The sequence below is a fragment of the Zerene cesonia genome, chromosome 3 (genome assembly GCF_012273895.1).
Source record: "Zerene cesonia ecotype Mississippi chromosome 3, Zerene_cesonia_1.1, whole genome shotgun sequence".
Classification (NCBI taxonomy): domain Eukaryota; kingdom Metazoa; phylum Arthropoda; class Insecta; order Lepidoptera; family Pieridae; genus Zerene; species Zerene cesonia.
In genome coordinates this window covers 4,524,336-4,550,921 of record NC_052104.1, presented here as the reverse complement: position 1 = coordinate 4,550,921, position 26,586 = coordinate 4,524,336, and the positions used below count along the sequence as shown (strand labels likewise).

Genomic DNA, 26,586 nt, shown 5'->3' with positions numbered 1-26,586 from the left:
AAGACGCTCCGCTAGACTGACCGCCGCCAATCTTGTTCCGACACAACTTAATGGATGGCGCTAGGGATGCGCCGTCACATACATAATATGCTTTGTATATTACGTACTCAAAGTATACCTTCAAATCAATGTTAAATAGCTTTTCTTACTAGGTATTTACAATGTAGAAATAAAGTTCATTTAGAGTTTTATTTTGGTATAAGGACAACATTTTACAAGGGCGATAACGGGTGATAGAATTTTCCACCTTAAAACCTGTACGTAAAATTTATAATTGAGCGGTGCCTCCTCCTCCCTTTCAAAAGTGATATTGCCATTTGCGCATACATAATTGTTATTGAAATTGAATCACTTTGTCTTTTATGGCATATCCTCAATTTGATAATAGTGAAGTACTTGACCTAAATATAAGAATCGAGTTTATTTACACATTTGCATATAAGAAATTTTATTCTTGGTGAAAGATAATAATTTATGAAATCGCGCCTCGGTTTACTTTCTTTATTTTATTTGGACAATAAATACGAAGTATGGAGATAATTACAGAAATATGAAAATTTTAATGAATAATTATATATAAGGAGAAGATTTCAATCCAATGCCCATACATACCTAAAATCAGAGCTACCCCAGTTGTTTCTGGACGTATCCGGCGTCGATTCTGGAACGTTCCAAGATACCATAACGTAAAATTTTAGCCGCCTTTTTTATTATTAGCGACCTTATAAACAGTTTGGTTGAACTTCAAATTCCAGCACATAGCCAGTTTATTTAAAATGATTATCTATATTCTGAAAATTAACAAATAATCGATTTTGAGTGATGCTTATTCTGATTATAATGCATGAGGTTTAAAATCTGAGCTTTCATAATCTTAAAGTAACTGTCAACAGTATAACAGTTCATTATAAGAAAATCCGCTCTTTCTAGAACGTCTGTGAAGCAGCAAGGAAATCAAAACAACACAGACAGCTCATGTTAACAATGCCGGAGAAAGACCGCGACGACGCGTCTAGTAACAATTACTGAAATTGGAAACTATTTAATACTTTTTCATTATACCCTTATACCCATGTCTTTGACCTTCTAAAAGGGCCAACTAAGTTTTTTTATATACAAATTACTGTAACATAAAACGTATAATATGTAGGTTCACTCGTAGGATGTTATTGATTACGATCGCAGTATGTGTAGAAGTCGGTAAACATACAAGACATAAAATTTTAATAATTCACGATAAAAACATTTGATTACTCAACTCAAGCGAAGAACAATTAAATTCTTGATAGTAATGAAAATAATATAACGATGGTGTAAGCACACTTAGCAGTTTTTGTTGATCTTAAATAAACGAGTTAACAATCAGCAAATAAAAGCTTGAACATACCTCGTTATTAATCAATCTCCGTAACACTCCTGAGAGGAAAGTTCTTTTATTCACCGTTTAAATAATAGATGGACAGTTAAATTAGTATTACATTATTATTAATGACGAAGAATGAAATGAAATTTTAATTGAAATTATAATTATCTCCATATTTCACATTTTCTATTCGTAAATAAACGGTAATAACGTACATTTTGATCAATAATTTAATTAATTGCCTTGTTATTGTACTTTCTTAGCAGACACTTAGTCATGTTGTTTTCAAGAGAAGATCCGGGGGCTCGTCTGTAAATTCCGATAGCAAAAAGATGCGTGACGATAGTATTGACGCTTTAGGGTCAACATAACAGAGGTCTCACGAGATACCCTCTTGAAATATGGTTCTTAATATAAATCAAGTGCCAACAGAGCATTGATCAGTTTTACTTTATTATTCAAGTCAGACGAATGGATTTGAATGATTCTAATTAAAGTTTGTCGAATGTTAGTTCATATAATTTACGTATTTGGTCATTGTAATTATTATCTTTACATGCTTGTTAATGGGATATTCCGTTTGCAGTATTCTAGAGGAAATGACGAAGATGGTGCTACTAGGTGTTGTGTTGTGGGCGGGAGTGACGTTTGGGAGTCACGTCGCCCCTTACCCGTTGAACCTGATCGTAACCACAGGTAAATATTAATAGATTAAACTTGCGTAGTATTTTTAACATTTAAAAACCCGATATTAACTATGCTATTTTACAGAATTCATCCATCCACCTCCGATGTATGATTTCCCGTTTCCAAGCGCTCAAATGTTGAAGAGATTGCCGCCTGTCACAGCGGCGCATACCAACAAGTCGATAAACTTCAGTAAGATGTCGATAGCGATGCTTGAGCGCTTGGAGGACAACCTTGAGGCGTCGGGGATCAAGCCCCAGCCAGGATCTGCTGCTCAGGGATTAGCCATTGCTGGCTTCCCATCAAGTGACGCAATGAGATACGAAAAGTCATCGATGATTATTTCGAAAGCGTCGCAAAATCTAGTTTGGACTCGTTGTACAAGGTTAGTTACAAATGCGTGATCAATTTGTATGCTAATAAAAAAAAATATTTGAAAATTATAAAACATAATGATGAATAATGTTGGAAATGGGGTCTTTAAACTTATATATATATTTATTGTGATAAAGATTGCTTATCGGTGTTTTTGCACTATTGAAGTTTTAATATCAGCCCCGACTTCGTGTCTGGATCAGACTTTCCTCTTAATATCCTAAAAAATTGTTTGTTATGTGAATTTCAATGGCATTTGCGTTGTATAAGACGTTCAATACAAAATGCTCAACTCACCTATTCATATTAAAAAGCCATCAAAAATGGCTAGCCTATAAAATATAATAGATGTCGATATTAAGAAGAAATTGTTCCATTTAGATTCGGCTTGGCGCATGATGAGTGTGCGAGCTTCATAAGCACTCTGAATTTGCGTGAGAGTGAGTTTGGCGGTGAATGCGCGCAATTAGAAAGGTTCACGTGTCGTACGAACAAGATGTCGTCCCGTTACCGCACTTTCGATGGCTCCTGCAACAACCCAGTGCGTTCGTCTTGGGGCCAGGCGCTCACGGGATACAAACGCCTCCTACATCCTAGATATGCTGATGGTATTGAAGAGGTTAGGATGATAATTTTATAATACTCTCATTTCCAGCTCGCCGTAAAAAAATAAAAAAGCCTTAAAATTAATTACTCATATCTTCCATCATTACATTTTTATCCGACTTCAAAAAAATGGAGGAGATTATCAATTCGACTGTTTTTTGTGTTTGTTATCTCATAACTCCTTACTTTGTGAATCGATTTTGTGATTCTTTTATATGAAAGCTGCTGCCTCATGTGGTTCCATTTAAACTTGGTCTAGTTCTGAAAATTGGATCGCGTTTTAATCTTGTTAAATATAATTACCTACTATCATAATTACCAATCTGAATTATTGTTAATTTTTGCGAAAAAGAGTTAAATCTTTACGTATCTTATGGTTCAAATAGATTAGAATATTTGAAATAGACGAGATAATAATGATTGCTGATTCCAGAACGGATCAACAATAAAATCAAACACTGACATATATATCTTTGTTTCATAAACAATTTGCTCATTGTTTTGTGTTTGCAGCCACGTCGTGCCTTAAGCCACAAAGATCTGCCTTCAGCTCGACTCGTGAGCAACAAATTAGCTGGTAATTTGGATGTACCCAATGAGAAGAAGACCATTGCTTTGGCGGTGTGGAGTCAGTTTGTTTATCATGATCTGGTTCATACGCCTGTGAGGAAAACGAGTAAGTAATTATTTATTTTTTCTACATAATGTGTTAAACGTCCCCAGTCTTTATAAATAAATATATATATTATCTATCTACATTTTAGTTATTGTTCTGAAAGATTTCATCACGATAAACCCATGCAATTTTTACAATTCTATAAAATCACACATTAAAATCCTATACCTTAGGGAGAAGAATGATGGAAAACTGTCCATGTCTAATTAAACTTTGTTTACAATATTTCCTTATAAATTGAAAACCTTCTAGATTATACGATGCTTAGATTGGCGATTACTATGGCTGTGTATCTCAAAATAATCCTGCTTTTTATACAGTATGATCTGTTTCATTCAAAATATTCGTTTCCAAGGACTCGATGTTAATTGATAAAAAAAATTACGTGAGTTGAATTCGAATTAAAAGACAGTAAACTACCAACAACGCAGGCAACATCTTCTAAAGCTCCCACGTGCATACAATGTATTGTTTTGATAATGTTATCTACATTGAGTCTCAATTTGTAATCTATCCAGAAAAATAAAGCACAAATAAATAAAATATATATGAAAAAAATTCGGTGGACATGACATGATACAAAACCATGAACCATACACAATTACACCTTAACAATAATAAAACGTGCCATACCGCCGCTAAGTAGTATCTAATTCAGCGTTTGCTAGGAGAGCGTCTAGCGCTGGTTTTCAATTAGAGCCATAAAAAAAAGAAATAAATGTATTTATAACAATTCCTTTTTAATCTCAGTTCACACTGACCAAACGATCCGATGCTGTGACAGCAGCGGCTTGGGTCTGACCCCGCGGTACCTGCACCCCAGCTGCATGCCAATCTCAGTGCCTGATGACGATCCGTTTTTCAAGAACAAGTATGTTACTTGTATGGAGTACACGCGCTCCGTCACTACGTACAGAGGAGACTGCACTTTCGGAGCTGCTGAACAGGTTGGTAGTCTAGAAATTACAGCGAGCGTAGTCACGGGGAGACTCCCGTGACTAAAGTAGACTCGTAATGTGTTCAAAACGTCGGGTTAATAATATAATGATAAATCGCGTTTAAGATCCGTTAAAAAGTTTTTAATTTCTAAACGTATAATACTCGGAAAATCAAACACAAGAAAATACTAGGTTGGTAGTCGTTTATAGTTAGTATTGGTATGTCATTTTACTGCTATGTATACCATTGAATGGTTTCGCATTTTAACAGAAAAATTAACACGCGTCTCGCTTGTTCATTCTAAAATGAAGTTAAATCTGTATTTTAATATGCCTAAATTATATAATGAAATCTTTTTTTTTTTACAAAATCAACAAACGCTAAGACGTTGTTTTATGTTATTAAAAAATTGAACGACCCCAAACAAGCATTTCCATGTTTGGATAATAAATAAATATTGAAAGTATTTTGGTTCTCTGTATGTATTAGAAGACTTATGGTTTGTATTAATCAATAATAAAATTTTATAATAAGCCTACATTTGTAAGAAAAGAGTGTCATTTAGAAATTAAAAACTTTTTAACGAATAAATCGCGTTTAAAATAAACGCGATTTATTCATTATATTATTAACCCGACGTTTCGAACACTACAGCGAGCGTGGTCACGGGGAGACAAAAGAGTGTCATTTTGTGTACCTATAGCCACATCTATAATTGCCGAAATCTTTCTTAAAAACACACACAGAGGGTAAATTAAATCTGTAATACATTTAAAACTAGTGATGGATAAAGCCGATTTTGCTTATAGCCTTAAAATAACTAGTAATAACTGTGTTATTTATCATTTTATTAGGGTCCTGATAAACGATGTTTGTCTTTCAATTTATGGCCAATTGACGTCACTGTGTTTACTATACATAAATAACCTTGTAATACGACATTATTTAAAGCGCAGGTTTGTGTTGCAAATAAACAATGCACACATTCTAATAATTATGTACTTGACACTCATTTGCCCTTACACAGATACTGTTAAAAACAAAAAAACACAAACGTTTATTCAAACAATATGAAATATCAATAACCTACTAAAACAATTAATCTGCGCAATTCTAAATATTTATCATTAGGAAGTTATGAATCAATATCTACTTTTCAATTTCACAATATATTATCTGAAAAAATTAACCATCTTATTTATTTGCACTTTGAACCTATTTGTCTTGTAAATTACAAATGATAATAACAATTAATTGCGCATTGTTTATTCTTTAGAAGTAGCTATGATTTATTAGTTTTCTTTATCCTTCCTTGTCGATATTGTAATAATAATACAATAATATATTAAGATAAAAATATCTAGATGAACATCCATCAAACGCATAGGAAATAATAAGTAAATAATAATAGAAAATGAAAGTGTTAAAGAAATGTCATGCAATTAAAAAAAAGCCTGTCCAAACATCACATTGTTAGCTATTTAATGCCCCATTAACCAGGCATTTTACTGACGGAGAAAAATGTTTCTCTCGGTAGTACTAAAATAGAACTAGATGTACGTAGTAGCGAACATCTAGGTGGTAAATATGCACATTGCACACATAGACATAATGTAAATTAGAGATACGTAGACTTAAATAAATAACAAACCATTTTCTATCACAATATCACTTACGTCGTTTAAAGTTCTTACGAAAAGTAATATGCTTTGTTTTGAATACAATATCTATTATTGAATTTATTACTATAACTAATACTTATTACTTTAAGTATTAGTTATGCTTTAAATGACAGATAATATTAAATATATTCCAGTTTATATTTACAAATAAATAGTTATTATAAAATGTTTGAACACGTTTTAAGAAATATTTATAACACACTATATAGCGAACATGCTTCCAAATTTGTTATTTATTTCAATGGAAACAATGATTATTATTATTACCAAGTAGCATAACACATTTGTAAATAGATACTGTGAGTTACCAATTCAAGACTTGTTCAAGAATGATTCACCATTAATTACACAATTGATTACTTCATTTAATACGTTGAATAGTTTGTTTATTCCCTCGTTATTTATTGAAGACTAGCTGCGCCCTGCGGTTTCACTCGCGTAAGTCTGTATCCCGTAGGAATATCGGGATAAAAAGCCTATGTGTATTTCAGTTGTCCAGCTACCTACGTACCAAATTTCATTGCAATCAGTTCAGTAGATTTTGCGTGAAAGAGTAACAAACATACACACACACCTACATCCATCCACACAAACTTTCGAATTTATATTATTAGTAGAAAGGATTTATAATAATTAATATACAACTGTGGACATCAGTTCATAACATTCTATTGTCAGTCTATCAATATTGAATACTATCTAATTCACGTTTGAATAAAAGATGTTCCATATGAACATTTCTCTACTGCAGTCTAGATGTACCGGTTTATTCTATAAATAGTTCCCCTCTATCCGCTCGTTATATTGCATTCTACAATCGTAATAGTAAGATAATCGTTGAAGCATTCATAGAGCACGATCGGAGCACGTGGCTTGAAGGTTACCTACCGTTTGCTATCGATTAATCTAGGACGAACGACGATCAAAATAAAACAATCATAATCAATAGAAACAATTTTCCTGTTTATCGTGCTGTTGTTACCTACTTGTTAACAACTCACACGATAAATGAATAACCATTGCCCCATTGTAATGTAGTAGTTATATAAATATAGGTGAAAATGTATAAGTTTCTAATTGCAATAAAATAATTCATGTATAAACTTATGTAGCCGTAGTATTTTCTTGTGTTTGATTTTACGCGAGTATTATACATTTAGAAATTAAAAACTTTTTAACGGATTTTAAACGCGATTTATTATTCATTATATTATTAACCCGACGTTTCGAACACTTTACAGCGAGCGTGGTCACGGGGAGACTTATGTAGCCGTTATATTCTTATAATAGACATTTCTTTTAGCAAATGTGGATACCAAATACTGATTTCTGTTTGATACCAAAGTATATTTCAGAGTAACTTTCGGTTATGCGTATTGGATTGGATATTACGAACTGGAACCATTTCATTAATACCTTGGGGTCCTACGTGATACGATAACGATACTACTAAACTACAACAATTTAATTTAATATCAATTAGGATAAAGACAATGAAATAAGATATATAGAGCAATCAATATTGGACGGTTTAAATAATGACTGGATTGAAATTTATTGGAAATTACTACATAGTTTTCTTAATTGTAAGCTACATGAATATTATTTTATATTATAGAATATCATCAAGTATTAAAAATAAGCAATAATTTCATACTTACGTGACATCTTAAAAATGTTACTTCATTAGCGGCAAGTTCTTTTTCCTATCAAGCGATTGTTATTGAAAAGAGCACAATGAAATATCGTTTATGTACGTGATTATAGATGACAAGTTATATCGTTGCTTATGGCTTATTTGTTTGAGCCGCGTGACTAGACATTTTTAAAATTTCTTATTTTATTTAAAAATCTAGTAATTTAGGGCATTACAAAGAAATTATCTTATATCTATACTAGACGCTCCTCCGCTCCGCCCGGGTATCAAAATTCCTGTTTTATGCGAAGGGAGCATTTAATCGGGATTAAAAGTATCCTATCACCTAAGTCAGCTCACACTCGGTATATCAAACTTCATCAAAATCCATTCAGTAGTTTCAGCGTGAATGACGGACAAACATCCAAACAAACAAACTTTTACATTTATAATATAGGTGTGATTTACATTCCTACAATTAATAGCTAGTACATTCTTATGTTAGACTAAAATTGGTCCCAATCAAAGAAGTATTTCAAAATACCACAGCATTAAATGTGACCATCCTTCAGATGAACCAAGCCACCCATTTCCTGGACGGGTCACACATATACGGCACAAACAGTCGGGATGCAGCCGCTTTACGGGAGAAGACCGGAGGCCTTTTGAAGACTTCCAACATCGATGGTGAAGAGCTATTGCCGCTGGTCTCAAATCCACTTGAAAAGTGCCTTGTCGATAGCAATGATGCTGCATGCTTTAATTCTGGTGAGAACTACATTTATTTTTAACAACAAATAAATAAGTTCTAAATTTAAAGTTGATATTCTTTATTCGAGTTTGATTTCGATTTTCTGTATATATAAATTTTATGAAATGTTAACTGATCTACGTTCTTAGCCTAGAAGTACAATTGTGTTGTTCACAACATTCACGAATACAACGAAACTTAAGATACAACGCTTTATTTTTACGTATTTATATAAATTTTGGACGTGTCGAATGCATCATCCTGTACTAAATTGGTGCATTCAATTAAAATACTTTTCCCTCTAATTAGGTGATGTTCGTGCAAATATGCACCCCTGGTTGACGGCAATCCACGCCCTATTCGTTCGGGAACACAACAGAATCGCTAGAAACCTAGCCGTTCTCAACCCTGGCTGGAATTCTGACAAGCTGTACCATGAGGCCAGAAGAATTGTGATCGCTGAAATGCAGCATATTACCTACAAATACTGGCTACCAGCTCTAACTGGTGAGTTAATAGACACTTATTATAGTTATTAATATAATTATAATTTTATTTCGTTTTTAATCTGAATTTATTGCTTTATATATTACTAGCTGCGCCCCGCGGTTTCACCCGCGTAAGTCCGTATCCCGTAGGAATATCGGGATAAAAAATAGATGTTGGCCGATTCTCAGACCTACCCAATATGTTTACCAAATTTCAGAGGAATCGGTCAAGCCGTTTCGGAGGAGTATGGCAACGAAAACTGTGACGCGAGAATTTTATATATATAGACTAGCTGCACCCGGCAAACGTTGTTCTGCCTTGCTCTTATCATTTAGCTGTATGAAAAATAGATGTTGGCCGATTCTCAAACCTACCCCATATACACAAAAAATTTCATCAAAATCGGTCAGGCCGTTTCGGAGGTGTATGGCAACGAAAACTGTGACACGAGAATTTTATATATATAGACTAGCTGCACCCGGCAGACGCTGTTCTGCTTTACTCTTATCATTTAGGGGTATGAAAAATAGATGTTGGCCGATTCTCATAGATACCGGATAAGCACAAAAAATTTCATAAAAATCGGTCAAGCCGTTTCGGAGGAGTATGGCAACGAAAACTGTGACACGAGAATTTTATATATTAGACTAGCTGCGCCCCGCGGTTTCACCCGCGTAAGTCCGTATCCCGTAGGAATATCGGGATAAAAAATAGATGTTGGCCGATTCTCAGACCTACCCAATATGCTTACCAAATTTCAGAGGAATCGATCAAGCCGTTTCGGAGGAGTATGGCAACGAAAACTGTGACACGAGAATTTTATATATATAGAAGATAACATTTCCGTTAGTCGTGTTAATTAACTATACGTATTTTTTAAGTTTGATCTTAAACCAATACAATGACTTCGACTTAGAAGAAAAATATATTATATGTAGTATCGTTGATATTATATTCGAGTTTATCATAAATTACTGAGGCAAATTGATTATTAATATCTACTACTAATATTATAAATGCGAAAGTTTGTAAGGATGTGTGTGTGTTTGTTACTCTTTCACGCAAAAACTACTGAACCGATTGCAATGAAATTTGGTACGTAGACAGCTGGACAACTGAAATAATATATAGGCAAGAGGCTTTTTATCTCGATATTTCTACGGGATACGGACTTACGGGGGTGAAACCGCGGGGCGCAGCTAGTAAACAACATTTTTAACTACCCGGTACTTATAAAATAAATGATGTGCTTCAGGTAGTCAAGTGATAATATATGAATAATATATGAATTAACTAGCAGGCGTTTACAACGTGATCATATACTATATTACTGACACGTGCCATGTAAACATACCAATTGACTATATACTTATGTTAATCACGTGTAGTAGGCACTTGATGTTTACTACTATTTCAATGATCGGTCATAATTATATTTACAAAGTAGTGCAATTCTATGTATCAAGGGGTCAAACAGGCGAATGAACCAATTGCGCTATTATAGAGTACTAGCTGCCCCCCGCGGTTCCCACCCGCGTTCACCGCGTAAATCTGTATCCCGCAGAAATATCGGGATAAAAACCTAATGTGTTATTACAGTTGTCTAGCTATATACGTACTAAATTTCATTGCAATCGGTTTAGTAGTTTTTTGCGTGAAAGAGTAACAAACATACATACACATGTAATTATCTTCACAAACTTTCGCATTTATAATATTAGTAGGATAGGATATTTTGGTATGTATTTGCAATTTAACATACAATATGACATACAAATGCGCTTCTTAAAGTAATTAACTTGAATCATTGGCTTCGATAAATAAATGTTTAATTTTATCGTGTGACGCAAATGAAACCAAGGTGCAATGTAGTAGTGAAGTCCCGTGTCCCCTAGTGGGGTATGGGGCAGGTGATGTACATCCGTTTCACTGATCGATTTTCTTTAGGGACAAGTAGGTGATCAGCCTTCTGTGTCCTGCCAGACCGAGACATTTTTTTTTTGTGCGTCCCCACCGGGAATAGAACCCAGGACCCCTCGGTTCTACGCTCACGCGTTAACCACTGTACCAAGGAGGCGATCAAGGTGCAATGTGCTAGCTTGTAAAACGTTGCCTATAAGTATAGATTGCACGGGAATCGTGACCTAATTACTCCTTTTTTATATAAACATTTGATTTTTTTTACTTTTTATTTAGTTTGTTGTTAGGGTATGTGGGTTAACGTTATCTTTCAAAACGACTTTTAGTGACTTTCACTTCTTAAAATATACGAAGAATAAATTACGAGAACGGGTTTGAATGATTATGGTTTGAATTCGGCGTATGAGATTTGATTTCTTATTTGATAACACGGAAGTTGTAAGTTCGAAGTCTGGTTATATCATATACCTATCTGCTTCATAGGTTCGATACAATAGTCATATATCGTAATTGATAAAATATAAACTATCCTATTTCATTAAGTTGGATCAACTTGCACATTTTGTGCAAATTTGATTTAAATCGGTTGAGTAGTTGAATCCATCGCGGACAAGGTGTCACGTAATTTATATATATTACTAGCTGATACGGCAAACGCTGTTCTGCCTTACTTTTATCATTCAGACGTATGAAAAATAGATTTTGGCCGATTCTCAGACCTACCCGATATGCACACAAATTTTCATTAGAATCGTCCCAGCCGCTTCGGAGGAGTATGCTAACTAACATTGTGACACGACAATTTTATATATATAGAGATGATAATAATAAAATGTTATTTACTTCTTGTAATTTTACCAAAAACAATGAACAATTATCACCATCACACCAATTCACAGGCAAATCGTTCGACGAGCTATACGACAGCTACGATGTCGGCTACAACTCCGATATCGACCCCACCGTCACCAACTCCTTCGCTACCGCGGCCTTCCATTTCGTCAACAGTCTTCTCGACCAGGACATTCAGCTCGTTGATGACAACGAAAACGTGACGTCATCGCGTCTAGCTCAGTTCTATTTTAGACCAGAGCTGGTGGCGAAGAAGGGGGGGATTGAAATGCTATTGCGCGGTATGACCAGCCAGATATCGCAGAGATTGGACTTCAATTATGACGATGATGTAAGTACTGGTACTTTAATTCGTTTAGAAAATAAAATGTAATTTTTAAAACAACTGTTGATGAGCATAGCTTAAGAAATGTCAATATAGTTAACTCTCGTTTATCCGAAGTAAATTTTAGAAAAAAATTTTCGAGGGAATAAATAGGTAACAACATAAAAAATCAGTTGATCCCCTTGCCATATGACTCATTTTGTCTAGTAATGATAAAATAAAAACTTGTAGTTTTCCTTTTTCAATTGTATCTCAGTGTTGTTATATGTCATCAATACAATATTTTCAAACTAAAACATTTATTTATTATATTGACGTCAGCAGTAATATGCAAGCTTATTCAAAACCATATCAATAACAATCCACCTGGATTTCGGTTTATTCGAAATTTTTAGTATCTAAAACCGTATATAAGTGTATAATCTATGATCTAATACGGCCTCTGTCGAATAAACGAGTTTACTCTACTTACTAAATTACATTAATAAAATTCATGCATATGAATCATATATTTCTGATAAGCATAAAAAGTTGTGAATAACTTTTAATGTCGCAAAAATTTTCCATAATATTATATGACATTATTAAAACAGTTGGGTATTGGGTTCGTGGGTTCGTAATACCACAGATAACATAATACTATACTCGTATAATCGCATGTAATATTGTAAATAGCATTATTGAACGGAAATGTACCGAAAAGCATCACCGCAATGTTGTAATGCGTTTATTTAAAGATAAACACTCAAATACGTGCATACACATAAATTTGTTCATTTAAAAACATTTGAAAGTCAAGTGGCGGTCGATAGACTAATAATAATAATAATCATTTGCATTGTTTTGCGTGCCTCCGCCAGGACCAAGTAATTGGCAAATAATTGTAATTTGCAATTATATTAGATGTATTTAACATATCATATTTTAAGATTCTGTCATGTAAGTACAATATTATATTAATGGTTTTGTTACAAAAACAAAGAGGAGTTCTCTTGTCGAGTGTGTACAATTTGAATGTCTTTATTTGAATAATACATACCTTGAGAACTCGTAAATAATTTACAAGGTAAATGAGACAACATACAGGCCTTAACCTTGTCGATAAGATTATTTCCGGTACAATGGATTTGTATGTTTGGTAAACTATGATGTTGTAACGGTATTTTATAATTTAAAAAAATAATGTATTTAAAAATTTTTTACATAGTCTGACAGGTGTAGTCAGTCTAAAGACTTTCTAGATGTCGTTACACTTCAAAAGGTTCACGTTGTTGGAACTTTTTCTTGATAAAATTAATACCCATGTAACTTTCAAATAAAACAATAGACGATCAGAAAGACACGGGTTCGATTTCGGTTATTTTTCGGGTCAGAAGCGCTCTTAAGTCTTAATGTTGATCGTATTCTTATCATAACGAATTGAATTTCAAAAAAGATCATTATTATAATCAATGTACTTACCTTAATACCTTACATGAATAATAATTATTTATTATACAGTACTTAAAATTTTTACTTATATTATAAAGCTGAAGAGTTTGTATGTTTGAACGCACTTATCTCAGGAACTACTGGTCCGATTTGCAAAAATTCTTTCAGTGTTAGATAGCCCAATTTTGAGGAAACTATAGGCTATATATATGTATATACCACGGGCGAAGCCGGGGCGGATCGCTAGTAATTTATAATTGGCTCGACGATCAAACCGTTACTTGTACATCAGTAGTAATAACATTACAAAATAAATAATACTTCTTTAACAGTTACGCAACCAATGGCTGGGTGGGTTGGACGTGTTGGCGGTGGACGTGCAGCGCGGCAGAGATCACGGGATCCCGGGGTACGCGCAGTTCCGATCGCTTTGCGGCCTACCCGTCGCTACCTCCTTCTCACACCTGAATGACGTCATTCCGCAAGAGGTATGCTTACTCTGATATATGAATAATACATAACATAACATATTAAATACAAAAACAAACACAGACTATAAAATAACATAACATAACATATGAAACACATAAACAAACAACAAAACATAACATAACATTGAATAACACAATGTTTAAATATTTTGAATTCTTCAAATTTATATATTTAATAATGCTTTACATAAAAGGACGATTGATATATATTTGATACCAATTGAGACCCTTGAAAACTGTGAACAGTACATGCTATAACTTAATCCAAAAAACTTTTGATTAAAAAAGTCCCAAAATCACTTAATGCATTATTAATCTGGTGTGCACTGTGAATAAGTTTTTAAAGAGATTTTGAAGCGGAAATCGCTTCACGTTTTCTTATTTATGTGTTTGTATTTCTTTAGAACTTCCTCATTTTGACGGAAATCTTTATATTCATCCGAAGTGATATTTTATACGAATTATTTCAAGCATATCTGTATGCGTTTGTTAATTTACTTTAAAAAAATAGCACTAAAGTTGAATTTTAATGGTCAATGATATTAGCATAAATCTTGATACACATTTAGTCACAAGGAAACTAGGACTGTGAGATATTTATCGCCTTATTCAAAGAAATAGTTGGAACGAAGTTACTTATCGCGCGTGGTGAAGGGGGGGGAGAACACTTTTTGCTTTAGTAAGCTATTGTAAGATGTGCGGTGTGCGCATGTTTCTCTGTCTGTCTCTCTCTCTCTCTCTCTCTTATAGAAACGAAAGGTACTTCGTTCCATCCGCGTGTCCCTTGACACCTCTCAACTTTTTTCATATATTTTCTGTATTAATTCCAGACCATAGAGAAGTTGTCCGAAGTGTATGAGCAAGTGGGTGATATCGATCTAGTGGTTGGAATGATGGCTGAGACCCCCCTCGCGGGTTCCTTGATAGGACCCACCGCCACTTGCTTGATACGTAAGTGCTATCTGTTTGTATAATATTTAAATAGACGGAAAGGGAGCATGCAAGAAAAACCTCGGGTCTCTCTTTCCTGTGATTACACGGGCAAAGCCACGGGCGGAAACCTAGTTTTATATATGTACTAGCTGCGCCCCGCGGTTTCGCCCGCATATCCCGTAGAACTATCGAGATAAAAAGTTGCCTATATGTTATTCCACTTGTCCAGCTGTCTACGTACCAAATTTCATTGCAATTGGTTCACTAGTTTTTGCGTGAAAGAGCAACAAACACACACACACATCCTAACAAACTTTCGCATTAATTATATTAGTAGGATATTTAATGAATTGTAAAACGAATACCCACGGGCTGCGCAGGCGAGCAGGTGTGGCGCACGCGCGCGGGCGACCGCTACTTCTACGCGCACGCGCACGAGGCGGGCGGCTTCAGCAAGCGGCAGCGCGCCGAGCTGCGGCGCGCCGGCCTCGCGCGCCTGCTCTGCGACAACCTGCGCCTCGCCGCGGTCCGCCGGGACGTCTTCGATATCGGGTGAGATGTTTTACATTAGCTTTTGCACGTGTTAAATTTAAAATTTAATTGATGTAAACATCAATCTTTTTAAAAAAAGAGTTTTGTTTTAAAAAAAAAACGGTTGTCTGTAATGACACATGAGTCATGTTTTTTCGTGCGTGCAGCCGGCTCAATCGAATTATAAGAGGTGGTCACGTCAAAAACCGTTAAAATCCGTTGTGTAGTCTCAAAGATTTAAACGAAGCATAGATAAAGCGATTTTTATACTTACATTGTATATAAATTGAAAAAAGTTTTGGAAGAATGGGAAACATATTTATTGATTTATTGACATTTTTTTAGTCAGTAGACTACGCAAGAACATTGTTTCTTATCGAAATCGTAGTCAAATTAATGTTAGTCTGTCTGTCTGTCTGATTGTAACACTTCTCTTTACCGTAAAAGTAATCTCATATATAAAGTAACTTTCGATAAGCTGTGCCATATTTATATATGTTGTTCTCTGTAGAAACTGCTTTCCGATTCGGTGGTAAATATTAATACTGTGTTATGACGATTTAAAAGTGGTTCTTCTTTCTCGAATGAAATAAATACATGTTTGGATTGAGTTTAATCTAGTAACTTGTTTGTTTTACAGAAGCCCCATCGTACCTTGCGATGAAATAAAGAAAGTGAACCTCGAGGCATGGCAAGACCCCGCGCAACAGCCGGATATTTTGACGCGCACCAATAAATGGCTCAAAAACAAAGTTGCCAGCTCTAATTCTACTAAGTAGACTGAATTAATTGAATAAAAACATATTTACGTTAATAAAAATGAAAATGGCAATAAAACTACGAAATTTAATCTATCTATAATCTATATATTATAATCTGTATGGGTTTTGTCTCGATACATGTGTGCGTGGATACCTTTAAATAAAATCTTTAATGTCAATTTTCATTTTTATTTTCATAATTATTGACGCCGTTGTGCCGAAAACAATTCTTAGTTCATTTAGTAACGCTTAAAGAAAAGATTTGTTATATTCAGTAAAAATAGCGGTAATAAATTAATTGGTAATTCAAATTGGTAAATTGAGTAATAATATAATTGAATATAATGTCACTGTTAAATATTCACACATTGTTGGTAAATGTGCTAAGGATATATATATAACTTCATAGAAATTTACTCACGCACAGATAATCTATGAAACCCGCCACAGATAATGTACGCATTTAGATATCATAAGACTTTGGTTGTGTGAATGAGTTTTAAAATGACAATATGAGTAGCTTGAGCCCTAAAAGTGATTATAGTACTTTTAAAAGCATTTATACTCGTACCGAAATATGTTGCAGTATTTTAGTTAGGTTATATGAACCACGTTGATCGAGCTTGGATCGAAATTGTCCAAGTGTCTGTCCCTTGTGGACGCCATGAAAAGTGGCTGTGATAACGTGTGAAACAGCAGTGTAGTTAAGGCTAAGTTTTTCTAGATTCATATGTTAAAAGATCTAGAGAACTCAACGCGAGAGTCTTCTACTATGTTAGTGATTTTAACAGGGAACAATATGTTCTCTCAGTGTTTAGGGAATAGACGAAATTGTTACATGGCAATACTGAAATTGTGAGTATAACATTGTAAACCAATTATCGCCCTATTTCTGCTTCCTGTGATGTTCATCGTTGACAATGGAGCATAGACAACATTTGTGTTTTTTAAAAGATAAAAAAAGGAAAAAGAAGCGGTAAAATATTTTGAATAACGATTATCTTCGTACAAACAAAACATGTAACTTGTTGAGATTTACTTTCGCAGCTGTATTGAACACAAAATTTCGTATCTTTTGAGTTTTTATAAATTGTGCAGAAAAATAATGTTTTGATAGTTTGGCTGTGTTTGTACGTTGTAAGTTTATTCCTTTTTTGTGTATTTCTTATACCTATTATCTCTATTTACTTTTGTTTACGTTACTTTAATTTCTAAAATATGATCTTCTCGAAATATGCATGCCTATAGTTATGAGCGATTATACAAAAAATGTATTTACATATGAATAAAATTAATTACACGTGTATGTCGATAACCAAAGACTGTTTTAAAATTAATTGTTATTACTTTGTAAGGAAATTTGATAATAAAAAAGGTGACGATAAATCAGTTTGTATTTGATTGATTAACTACGAATTTTAATATTTAATTTATGTGGAATATAGAGCGATAATTTCTCTTTATTTACCGTCTTGCCCTTTTAATTTAATTGTATTTTTCTTAATATGTATTAATGTCTGTTTGAAGTCAGGTTTTGTAATTTAACTTATTTCCTTTTTTTTGTATTTGACAATAAATCTTATTTATCAACAGCCACAATTGTTTTTCATTTTTTCTCTGAATGTGCCTAACATTTACCATCAGATAATCACGCTTTTATAAAATTGTAGTACCGATAACCTTAACAGTAAAACAGTAATTAATCACAATACACACTGTATGCCAAAGGTTTTATATGAAGGCCTTATGGCTGTAAAAATAAATGGGTTTTGGGAATGGGATTGTATATATTTCTAAGGCGTCTTCCTATCTGCGGAAACATTTATGCCATAATAGATATTTAAAGGGTCACTTAACTTTTATCGGTCTTTAAGTCTTGAGGTACACAGGGGACTTTTTCAATATTTTTGCAATAACATAAATAATTGACGACCGGAAAGAAGGAATGGACGGGGAGGGTGAGAAAAAGGAAACGGGCCGCCGGCTCCGACACTGACCGTACGAAACACATTAGCATACGACTATTTCACGCTGGGCTCCTTTAGGAGTGTGGTAATTCCCCGGTGCGAGCTGGCCCAATACATACTGAAGCGTCTCGACTCCCGCAATAGAAATTTAAAAAACAACGATTAAACGAACTCTTAATTTAAAATCAGAATAAATAAATTACATTCTTACATATTTTAAAATATGATTATCGTTCTATTTTTTCATAAAATAATGATTGCTGAGCCTTCGAATTTAAAGCCAATAAATAACCAATGCTAATTCGATTACTTAATCGAATAAGATATAACTTGAAAAAAAAAAAAGGAGAAACAAATACTGGAAAGCTAATAATTATAGTATATACTTATAAGTCTTATTACCCCAGTAACTTTGATTAGGTATATGAGACTTAATCGCAAAGCCCTTAGGTCGTGAGAAGGTAACATTAATGTAAGTGCTACTTGTCCTAATAATATTATTATGTGGTAAGTTAACGTCATTTCAAATAAGTGGAAATAATTTCCTAATGCATGTATGATAAATTGTGATACCAAGTATTAATAAAATTTAAAATTTACGCAGGTACCCTTATATAACATTAATAAAAAAGGTAACGTCTATTTTTTATGTTTTATCCTTATTGGTAATCTTGTGAATGAGTGAAACTATTTATTTGCGATTAATAACATTGTGTTTTAATTCTAACTAAAACTGCAATGTGCATAAAATTATACAGTTTTATGCACATTGCAGTTTAACGGATTCGCTTGCTATTATTATGTGTATGATGTGTAGCTATTAATTATGTATTTAAAAGATCATATCATATTATCGTTTCAAATTGCTTTCAGAAAGACGATTTTCGTTGTACGACTTAGTGTATATTTTTATGTATATTCAGTGATTTTCCCGCCTAGTTCGAATACTATCTAGATGTACCGTCTAATTATTTAAACCATATACTTATATTAGTCTTGTTAAGCTCTAATAAAATGATTGCGCAAACCCAAATTAACTTGCGCAACACTGAAAGCAGTGTATATAGCAACTACTAATTGTATTTTAATGGGCACCCTGGCATAAAAGAATGCTTTCAAGGTGATAAAAGTTTTGACGTGATCTACCACATGGTGTTTAATCACAGTATCGAAACAAAAAAATTACTCGTAAATTCACTTCATGGTCATGTTATTATGATAATGATCAGCTGTGAACGATATCAGGATATTAAAACGAACCGTAATGAAGGAGCGAATGGTGTTATTCTCGATATTTTAATACAACTCTTATTTCAATGGACGGATGGATGTATAGGTATAGAATTGAAAATTTAAAAATGTATATTTATTTTTTAACGGCTTGACCGATTTTACTTAGTGCTAAATAACCGTTTGAACAACTTAACTTGAGTAAGCTAGTTTTTTATAATATTCGGAATAAATTATAATCTGTCTGTGTAGTACAAATCATATCCTTAAATTCTTGCTCAATTTACGACATCGGTGCCTAAAGTAAGGACACCATTAAAAGTTTTCGTCTGCGGTCATGTTAGGAAAGTATAGATTAGCAACAAGCATTGCACCATTTGGTTTGCTCTCGTAGTTTTGTTAGTTATATATTTAGGACATATACAACATATCAGATACATTCGTCTTTATGTAATGGTAACTCTCGGTTGGATCGTTTTATTTACCGAGATTTTAGTTTCTAAGATTAATTGAGAGAATGAAACAGATTTTTTAGCTATTAGAATTTTTTTTACTAGTGATTGAAAATTCTTCTTATGAGCACGCTTCGGCACGAATTTGGCCAGATAGCACCGGGGAAGGCACCAAACCCTCGCAGTCCTTTCTTTTATTGCTGATGTCAATCCTTTCCTTATCCTTTATCCCTTTAAAGCGGGTAACGTATTTTCAGCGATCTTTCCTCTTCAAATGACATAAAAAAAATTAAAAAAATTCAATATCTTTTTTTCTAGGAAGGTACACACATCTTTGTAAGAGTATTTTTGTCATAAATAAAAAGGTAACAAAAGCGAATATTTTCATAAAAATGGCGCCTGAAAAAGATATTATTTCCCCCATCGTAAAATAAAGGACAAGAAATTCAATACTTGGACGTGACCCTTTATCGCTTCCTTTCAATTTAACTTGCGATATTTGAATTCAAAAGAAAATAGTCATGGAAACATAATAATTTATTGTGACGGGGCGATCGACCTTGGGTCTATCTTATTGTATTGTAGATCTAATATCTTATATTTTTGAGAGTATTATTGTCCCGCACTCTTTGGAATAAAGTACCTAACTGGCATTGAATTTTATGAGGTAAATTAATCGTTGTGACTATAATATGTCCAGGTACTGCATGAATCATTTGTAATGACTTATCCGGTTGCATTAGTTTTTGGCTATAAAAATTAAATTATATTAAAGGCATTATTTGTAATTGGTACATTATAACATAGGTGACTTTCATTTTTATGTAGGTATATAAAGTGGTGTCACGGGAAAACTTTATGACGCTGCTATCTATATTAGTGACTGTCTCCTTGGTACAGTTGTTAACGCCTGAGCGGAGAACCGAGGGATCCTGGGTTCGATTCCCGGTGGACGCGCACAAAAATAAATCTCGGTCTGGAAGGACACAGAAGACTGACCACCTACTTGTCCATAAAGAAAATCGATCATAAAACAGATCAATATCATCTACCCCATATCCCGCTAGGGAACACTTCACTTTTATCTGTATTAGTTCTTATTTTTTTTTGTTTCCGCCCTTTTCCTATTTTTTACATATCCATATCAAAAATTAAGTCTATGTCTTTACAAAATTTAATGGCTCAGAAGTGTAGATTGTACTGTGTATGGATTTTATCAATAATCTTTTTTCTTAAAATATTTCAAGGTATCATTTATGATAGCTCTTAAATCTTAATACTCGTCAGGGTAAAATTATTTCTCATCTTACGGAAAATAAAAACTTCAAGTGTGCGTATATCTCTCTCACTCACACATTGTGTGAAGGTAGTCGTAAATTTTTGCTTTATTTTATGGTTTTCCATTTCTTTTTATTCTCATAGCATTAAATGCTCATATAAATAAATGGGTTAATAAAAGCTTCTCTGGTCATATTCATGTTGTTATGTGGAGAGTTCCAAAACTGTGAGTATGTAATTGACAATTGGGATCGTTAATTAGTAATAACAATTTTAGTACGCACTTAATTAAAACTAATTTTATAAAGTAATAAACGGGTTCTTACAATGTGGTAACATAAAACTAAATTAGACCTAGTACTGATTTACTAGATTTTTAACTAAATATTCAAAATAAACACAAGAAGATACATGTATCTGCATAAAACGTAATTGTCTAAAATGTAGAAAAATTCCATTTTTGTATATTTTGTATACATTTATTATCGCCATTGTATACCTGTACAATGTCATGGTATAAATTTATGATATTATATTATTTCCCTGTTTATTAAAAAATTACCGTGCCTTGAAAAAGGTTACTATGGTCTTGGTCTAGTTCTGTCATGATCTTTTAACAAATATTCATTTCTATGGTCTAATATCTTTATCGTTCTTCAAACTTATTTGTATACTGATTAAAACCGTAAAATAATAGTCTATTTCAATTTGATAATTAGTCGGTACTTTATGACGATGTGTTTTTGATTAAGTTTAATTGCATAAATTAATAGTTAGTTACGCTATAACAATTAATATAACTGGCAATAAAACCGATTGTATGACATGGAATGATAATTATTTTCGGTAAAATACATACTATAATTATAAAGAATCGAGTTAAGTATAAATATTGTGAAATAAAAAATTAATTCACATAGTTAATCTGGGACACCTTAATGCGTTTAATATTACATAATTCAAAATCGAAATAAATTTCAAGAGAAATCCTCAAGAAATGGATGTATTTAATATTAGAACTAAAACGTAACACAGTTCTGTTTTTAACTATGTTATCACAACATGCAGACAATGTAATAGCTAAGATAAAAAAGTTGAGCAAATGCATGTAATGACATCCTTTTACTTTGAGACAGGCGACAAATTTTATCTAGCAAAGGAAATTAATTTAGAGAGTCATAAAATGCAGTTCTGTAGATTTTCTGTTGTTAACAGACAAATGGAGTTAATACAAATTCCGTACAGGTCGCTCTAACATACTACAAAATTTTTCTCTTTCTACTTTTGTTTATGGAATACACGTAATCGTTTTATAAATGTTTCATAATTTAAATATATCATTGTTCTATAAATACATATTATAAAATTCTCGTGTCACAATCTTAATTACCATAACTACTACTTTGAATTGGCTGGACCGATTTTTATGAATTGTTTTGCAGATCTGAGAATCAGCCAACATCTATTTTTCATATACCGAAATGATAAAAGTAAGGCAGAACAGCGTTTGCTGGGTAGCTAGCATGAACATATAAATTTTTGGATACGTGGTAGCCCTTTCTGCAGGCAGTGTATTCGCGTTACTTGACCGCTTGATTCTGTTCGAACGCGGCAAGTACCAACCATCTTCCTCACCCGAGCTTAGGACCGGTCACGGCGGAGTTAAAATGTAGAAGATAGCTCCAAATTGACTGCAGGAATTATTCCAATGAGAAAGTAACGTATATCATAGTGTCATATAATCCCCATAGTACCCACCCAAAAGTATCTGTGTGCAGAATATCTTCAAACCCCCATATAAACTCATTACTCGAGGAAAATTGAGAACAAGCACCGCTTTCCTCGTAAACTACGTTTGTGTGTTGACTTATTTAGTACATGTTTTCATTTACGTTATTTACGTTTAATGTTTTTTTATCTCTGAAAAAAGTAGATCTAGCTAATGGATATGGAATATAAACTTATTAAAATCGTAGTATAGAGGGATCACGTAACATACGATTTACCCGAGAGGTATATTTGGATTCACGTAATATAACTTGCTAACTAATTTACAGATTCTTCTCGTTTTGAGTTCTATCCTATTAGTATTTTTAGGTAATTATATTAATTACCTTTTGACACATTTTCAAGTCTCGGCCAAGACGCAATTCATTCTTAAAATGGATACATAATAATCATCATTTGTAGATAGTAAGTGGTTACTTCTCACTGAGCTTAAGATCTTTTATGTTATAAATTATGAATAATGCAGTTCTCCATTTCTACAGGTTCCTAACATAATTGAATGAAGTCATATCATTTAATGAAGTATATCAGTTACTCATAATAATTTCATGAAGTTAGTCTTAAGTCTTTTGAAGCTCTAGCCTTCATTAAAAAAATCTGTTTGAATTATTTTGTTTTTAAAGAAAGGAAACTTTCGCGGCCACGCCTTTTATATTATTGTTTATTAACCAACGTTTGCACATTTCGAAAAACGTAAAATTTAATGAAGATATAAAATTCTAAATGTAACAACTATTAGACGTTAAGAATTCCAAAATAAAAAGCATTCAATTCTCTAATAAGCTAACAACTTCCCATATATATGTACAGTTAACTCATATTTATACCAGCAGTATTATTTCAACATATAAAATCTTAAAAACTGCATCTATATGTGTAATGCATTTTTGTGACTATGTGAAGAAAATATGGGCTAAGAATATACCATAAAGGAATTCGCTTAATTTCAACGAAACGCTCTGTAATCCAACCAAGGTAAACATGCAAACCCTCAAAAAGACATCACCCAAGAAATTTCATATGAATTTCGAACCGAACTCATGCGATAAAGCGGAGGTACGTTCTATCGTTTATCTTTGTGCGATGTCACGATCCCTTTGGCCCTTATATACCTTTCATCATTTACTCGAGTACGTGATCCACCCTCAACTTCCTATTATGATAATCTATCATGCATTTTCCTTTACTATTGGCTCGTTATTTATTCACCAATTTGCGGTTGATTTCATACTTTTAGCTTGTATATAAGATGTCCAAATGGATAGATAAAAAGGTTGGCAATGTTGTCAAGCGTATTGTTATGTTAGCAGTACACAGTCTCTTTTAAAAGCTCGTCTGTCATAACTTTAAAATTTGAATGATATTTATTATTTCATTTATTATAATATAGAACATCTGGTAATAGAGATTGATTAGCATTTATCATAAAAATATCGTGTATTTACCAATAATAATAATTAATTATAATCTGTATGATGATAGATTTCATAAATCTTTATTTCTTCACAAAAATAAAATAAAATAAAAAGTCTATAAAATCGCTATAAAATTTTCTTGGATAAAGTTATTTCCACATTTCGGTTCGTAATCTAGATATATATGGACATGTCATAATCTTAAAAAAATAATATACTATTGGTTATTATATCTACATAAAAATAAGGAATTGACATGAGAAGATCGCAATATAAAAATATTGACAATTTTACATTTCAATTTGAAGATGATTCCTTTCATACTTTGTGGAATATACACTTACAACTATTATCTATAAACTCACGATTAATTTAGTATATGACGTACAATTTTATAATTTTATTTTAATTACGTATATTTATTCATCGAGGGCACTTTCCATGACGTAATACATTAGCATATTTATTCAAAATAGTCGTAAAAAAAAGCTAGGCTTAAATTCCTTAAACGAATTTTATAATGAGCAATTTACAGATGTTACATAATTGTTTTTCATAAGTAGCAAATGAATTATTTTCTTATTTCTAGTTCGTGTTCTTTATTGGTACATTTAGAAGTGTCACAGGCTCACAGTCTCCGCAATCTCTGAATAAAGTTGCGAAATAAATTCAATGTACGGGTCTTATTTACCTGAATACACTGTCTGTGGATTTGTTTGGGCTTTCTCACAAATATAAGTTAGGAACATGGTGAAAGACGCACGATATAAATAACGAAATAAGCCTATTACAAAAAAATGTTTATATTGATATTGCTGGGAAACCCTGTTAAGTTTATTGTATTTGCTACAAATAATTTGAATATATAAGTAGTCGATAGGTGAATCAACGATTGAAAATATCAGAACCGTGTGGAACAAAATTTACAAGTAGCAATGTACAATATATTTTTTTTGTAAACTGATATAGTAAAATTATGTAATGACCACACAATAGATGTGATATTTTATACACTATGACCTTCATAATTTTTTTAAATGATATATTTGCTACTATTATTGTTATTGTAGTATAAAATTATGTGCACAGGTGCATTCCCTACAATCATATAATTGCTGCCTTATACCTATTTTATCAAAGAACATTTTTAGTACAGACTCAAATTAAAACATTTTGATTTTAGTATAAAGGTAAAAATTTAATTTCAAATTTGTATACATCAAACCATATATTATATAGTAAAAGGAAATGGCAGTAATTTTTTTAATTGCATCATTTTTGTTAATAAGAAATTTAATGCCTATCCCGATCTTAATATATGTAGTCTGCACAAACAAATTTGCCACAAATTTGGTTTTTAATCGAATTCCATAAAACATTTATTACATAATTGTGAATGTTAAAATGTTATGAATATTTAATAACAGTATCTATACTAATATTATAAAGATTTAAAAATGCTTTCACTACTGGAAAGCTGCAACTTCATTGAGTGACTGAAGTTATATTTATACCACGGGCGAAGCCGGGGCGAACTGTTAGTAATCAATAACTTGAAGAATTTAATTAACGTTCTATTTCTATTTTTAATGTACCTTTTTGTAAAACAGTATAAAACGCTTTGGGTGTCTATTTAAGATTGCATAAAATAAATTAAAATCCATATCAATCCAGTGCTTCTTCATAAGTTCCAATTTGCATAATAATTTTTTAAAAAGTTTTTCGTTATTATTATCATAAGTTGATCATAGCAACACATTTAGTAAAAGTCTAATAAGTATTAATTTTCTTTATAAAATAACAATTAATTTTCTTTCAATAACATTATTGAGTTTCATTAAGATATGAGAAATAAGTATTGCACTAATTAGATAAAGTTAGTAAAGGTTTCAAAGGCGTGTTTTTAAAATACATTAATTTGGTACAGGTGTGCTCTTAATTTATTGCATTTGTTTATTATCCCCGCTTGTTTGGTATAAAACAGAATTAAGGCCTTTCGCATAGTTTA

At 32.7% G+C, this 26,586-nt stretch overlaps 1 protein-coding gene across 1 annotated transcript in view; it reads left to right on the top strand.

The window, feature by feature from the left end:
* Positions 1-18,047, top strand: part of LOC119838564 (peroxidase-like) — a 19,675-nt gene extending 1,628 nt beyond the window's left edge. The window contains exons 2-13 of the mRNA XM_038364554.1: positions 1,950-2,059; positions 2,135-2,435; positions 2,807-3,044; positions 3,545-3,707; positions 4,458-4,654; positions 8,537-8,732; positions 9,025-9,222; positions 12,024-12,307; positions 14,065-14,220; positions 15,054-15,174; positions 15,537-15,708; positions 16,328-18,047. Of these exons, the coding sequence (XP_038220482.1) occupies positions 1,950-2,059; positions 2,135-2,435; positions 2,807-3,044; positions 3,545-3,707; positions 4,458-4,654; positions 8,537-8,732; positions 9,025-9,222; positions 12,024-12,307; positions 14,065-14,220; positions 15,054-15,174; positions 15,537-15,708; positions 16,328-16,466 (2,275 nt within the window). The 3' untranslated portion in view covers positions 16,467-18,047. The remainder of the gene's footprint in view (positions 1-1,949; positions 2,060-2,134; positions 2,436-2,806; positions 3,045-3,544; positions 3,708-4,457; positions 4,655-8,536; positions 8,733-9,024; positions 9,223-12,023; positions 12,308-14,064; positions 14,221-15,053; positions 15,175-15,536; positions 15,709-16,327) is intronic.
* Positions 18,048-26,586: the final 8,539 nt, after the last annotated feature.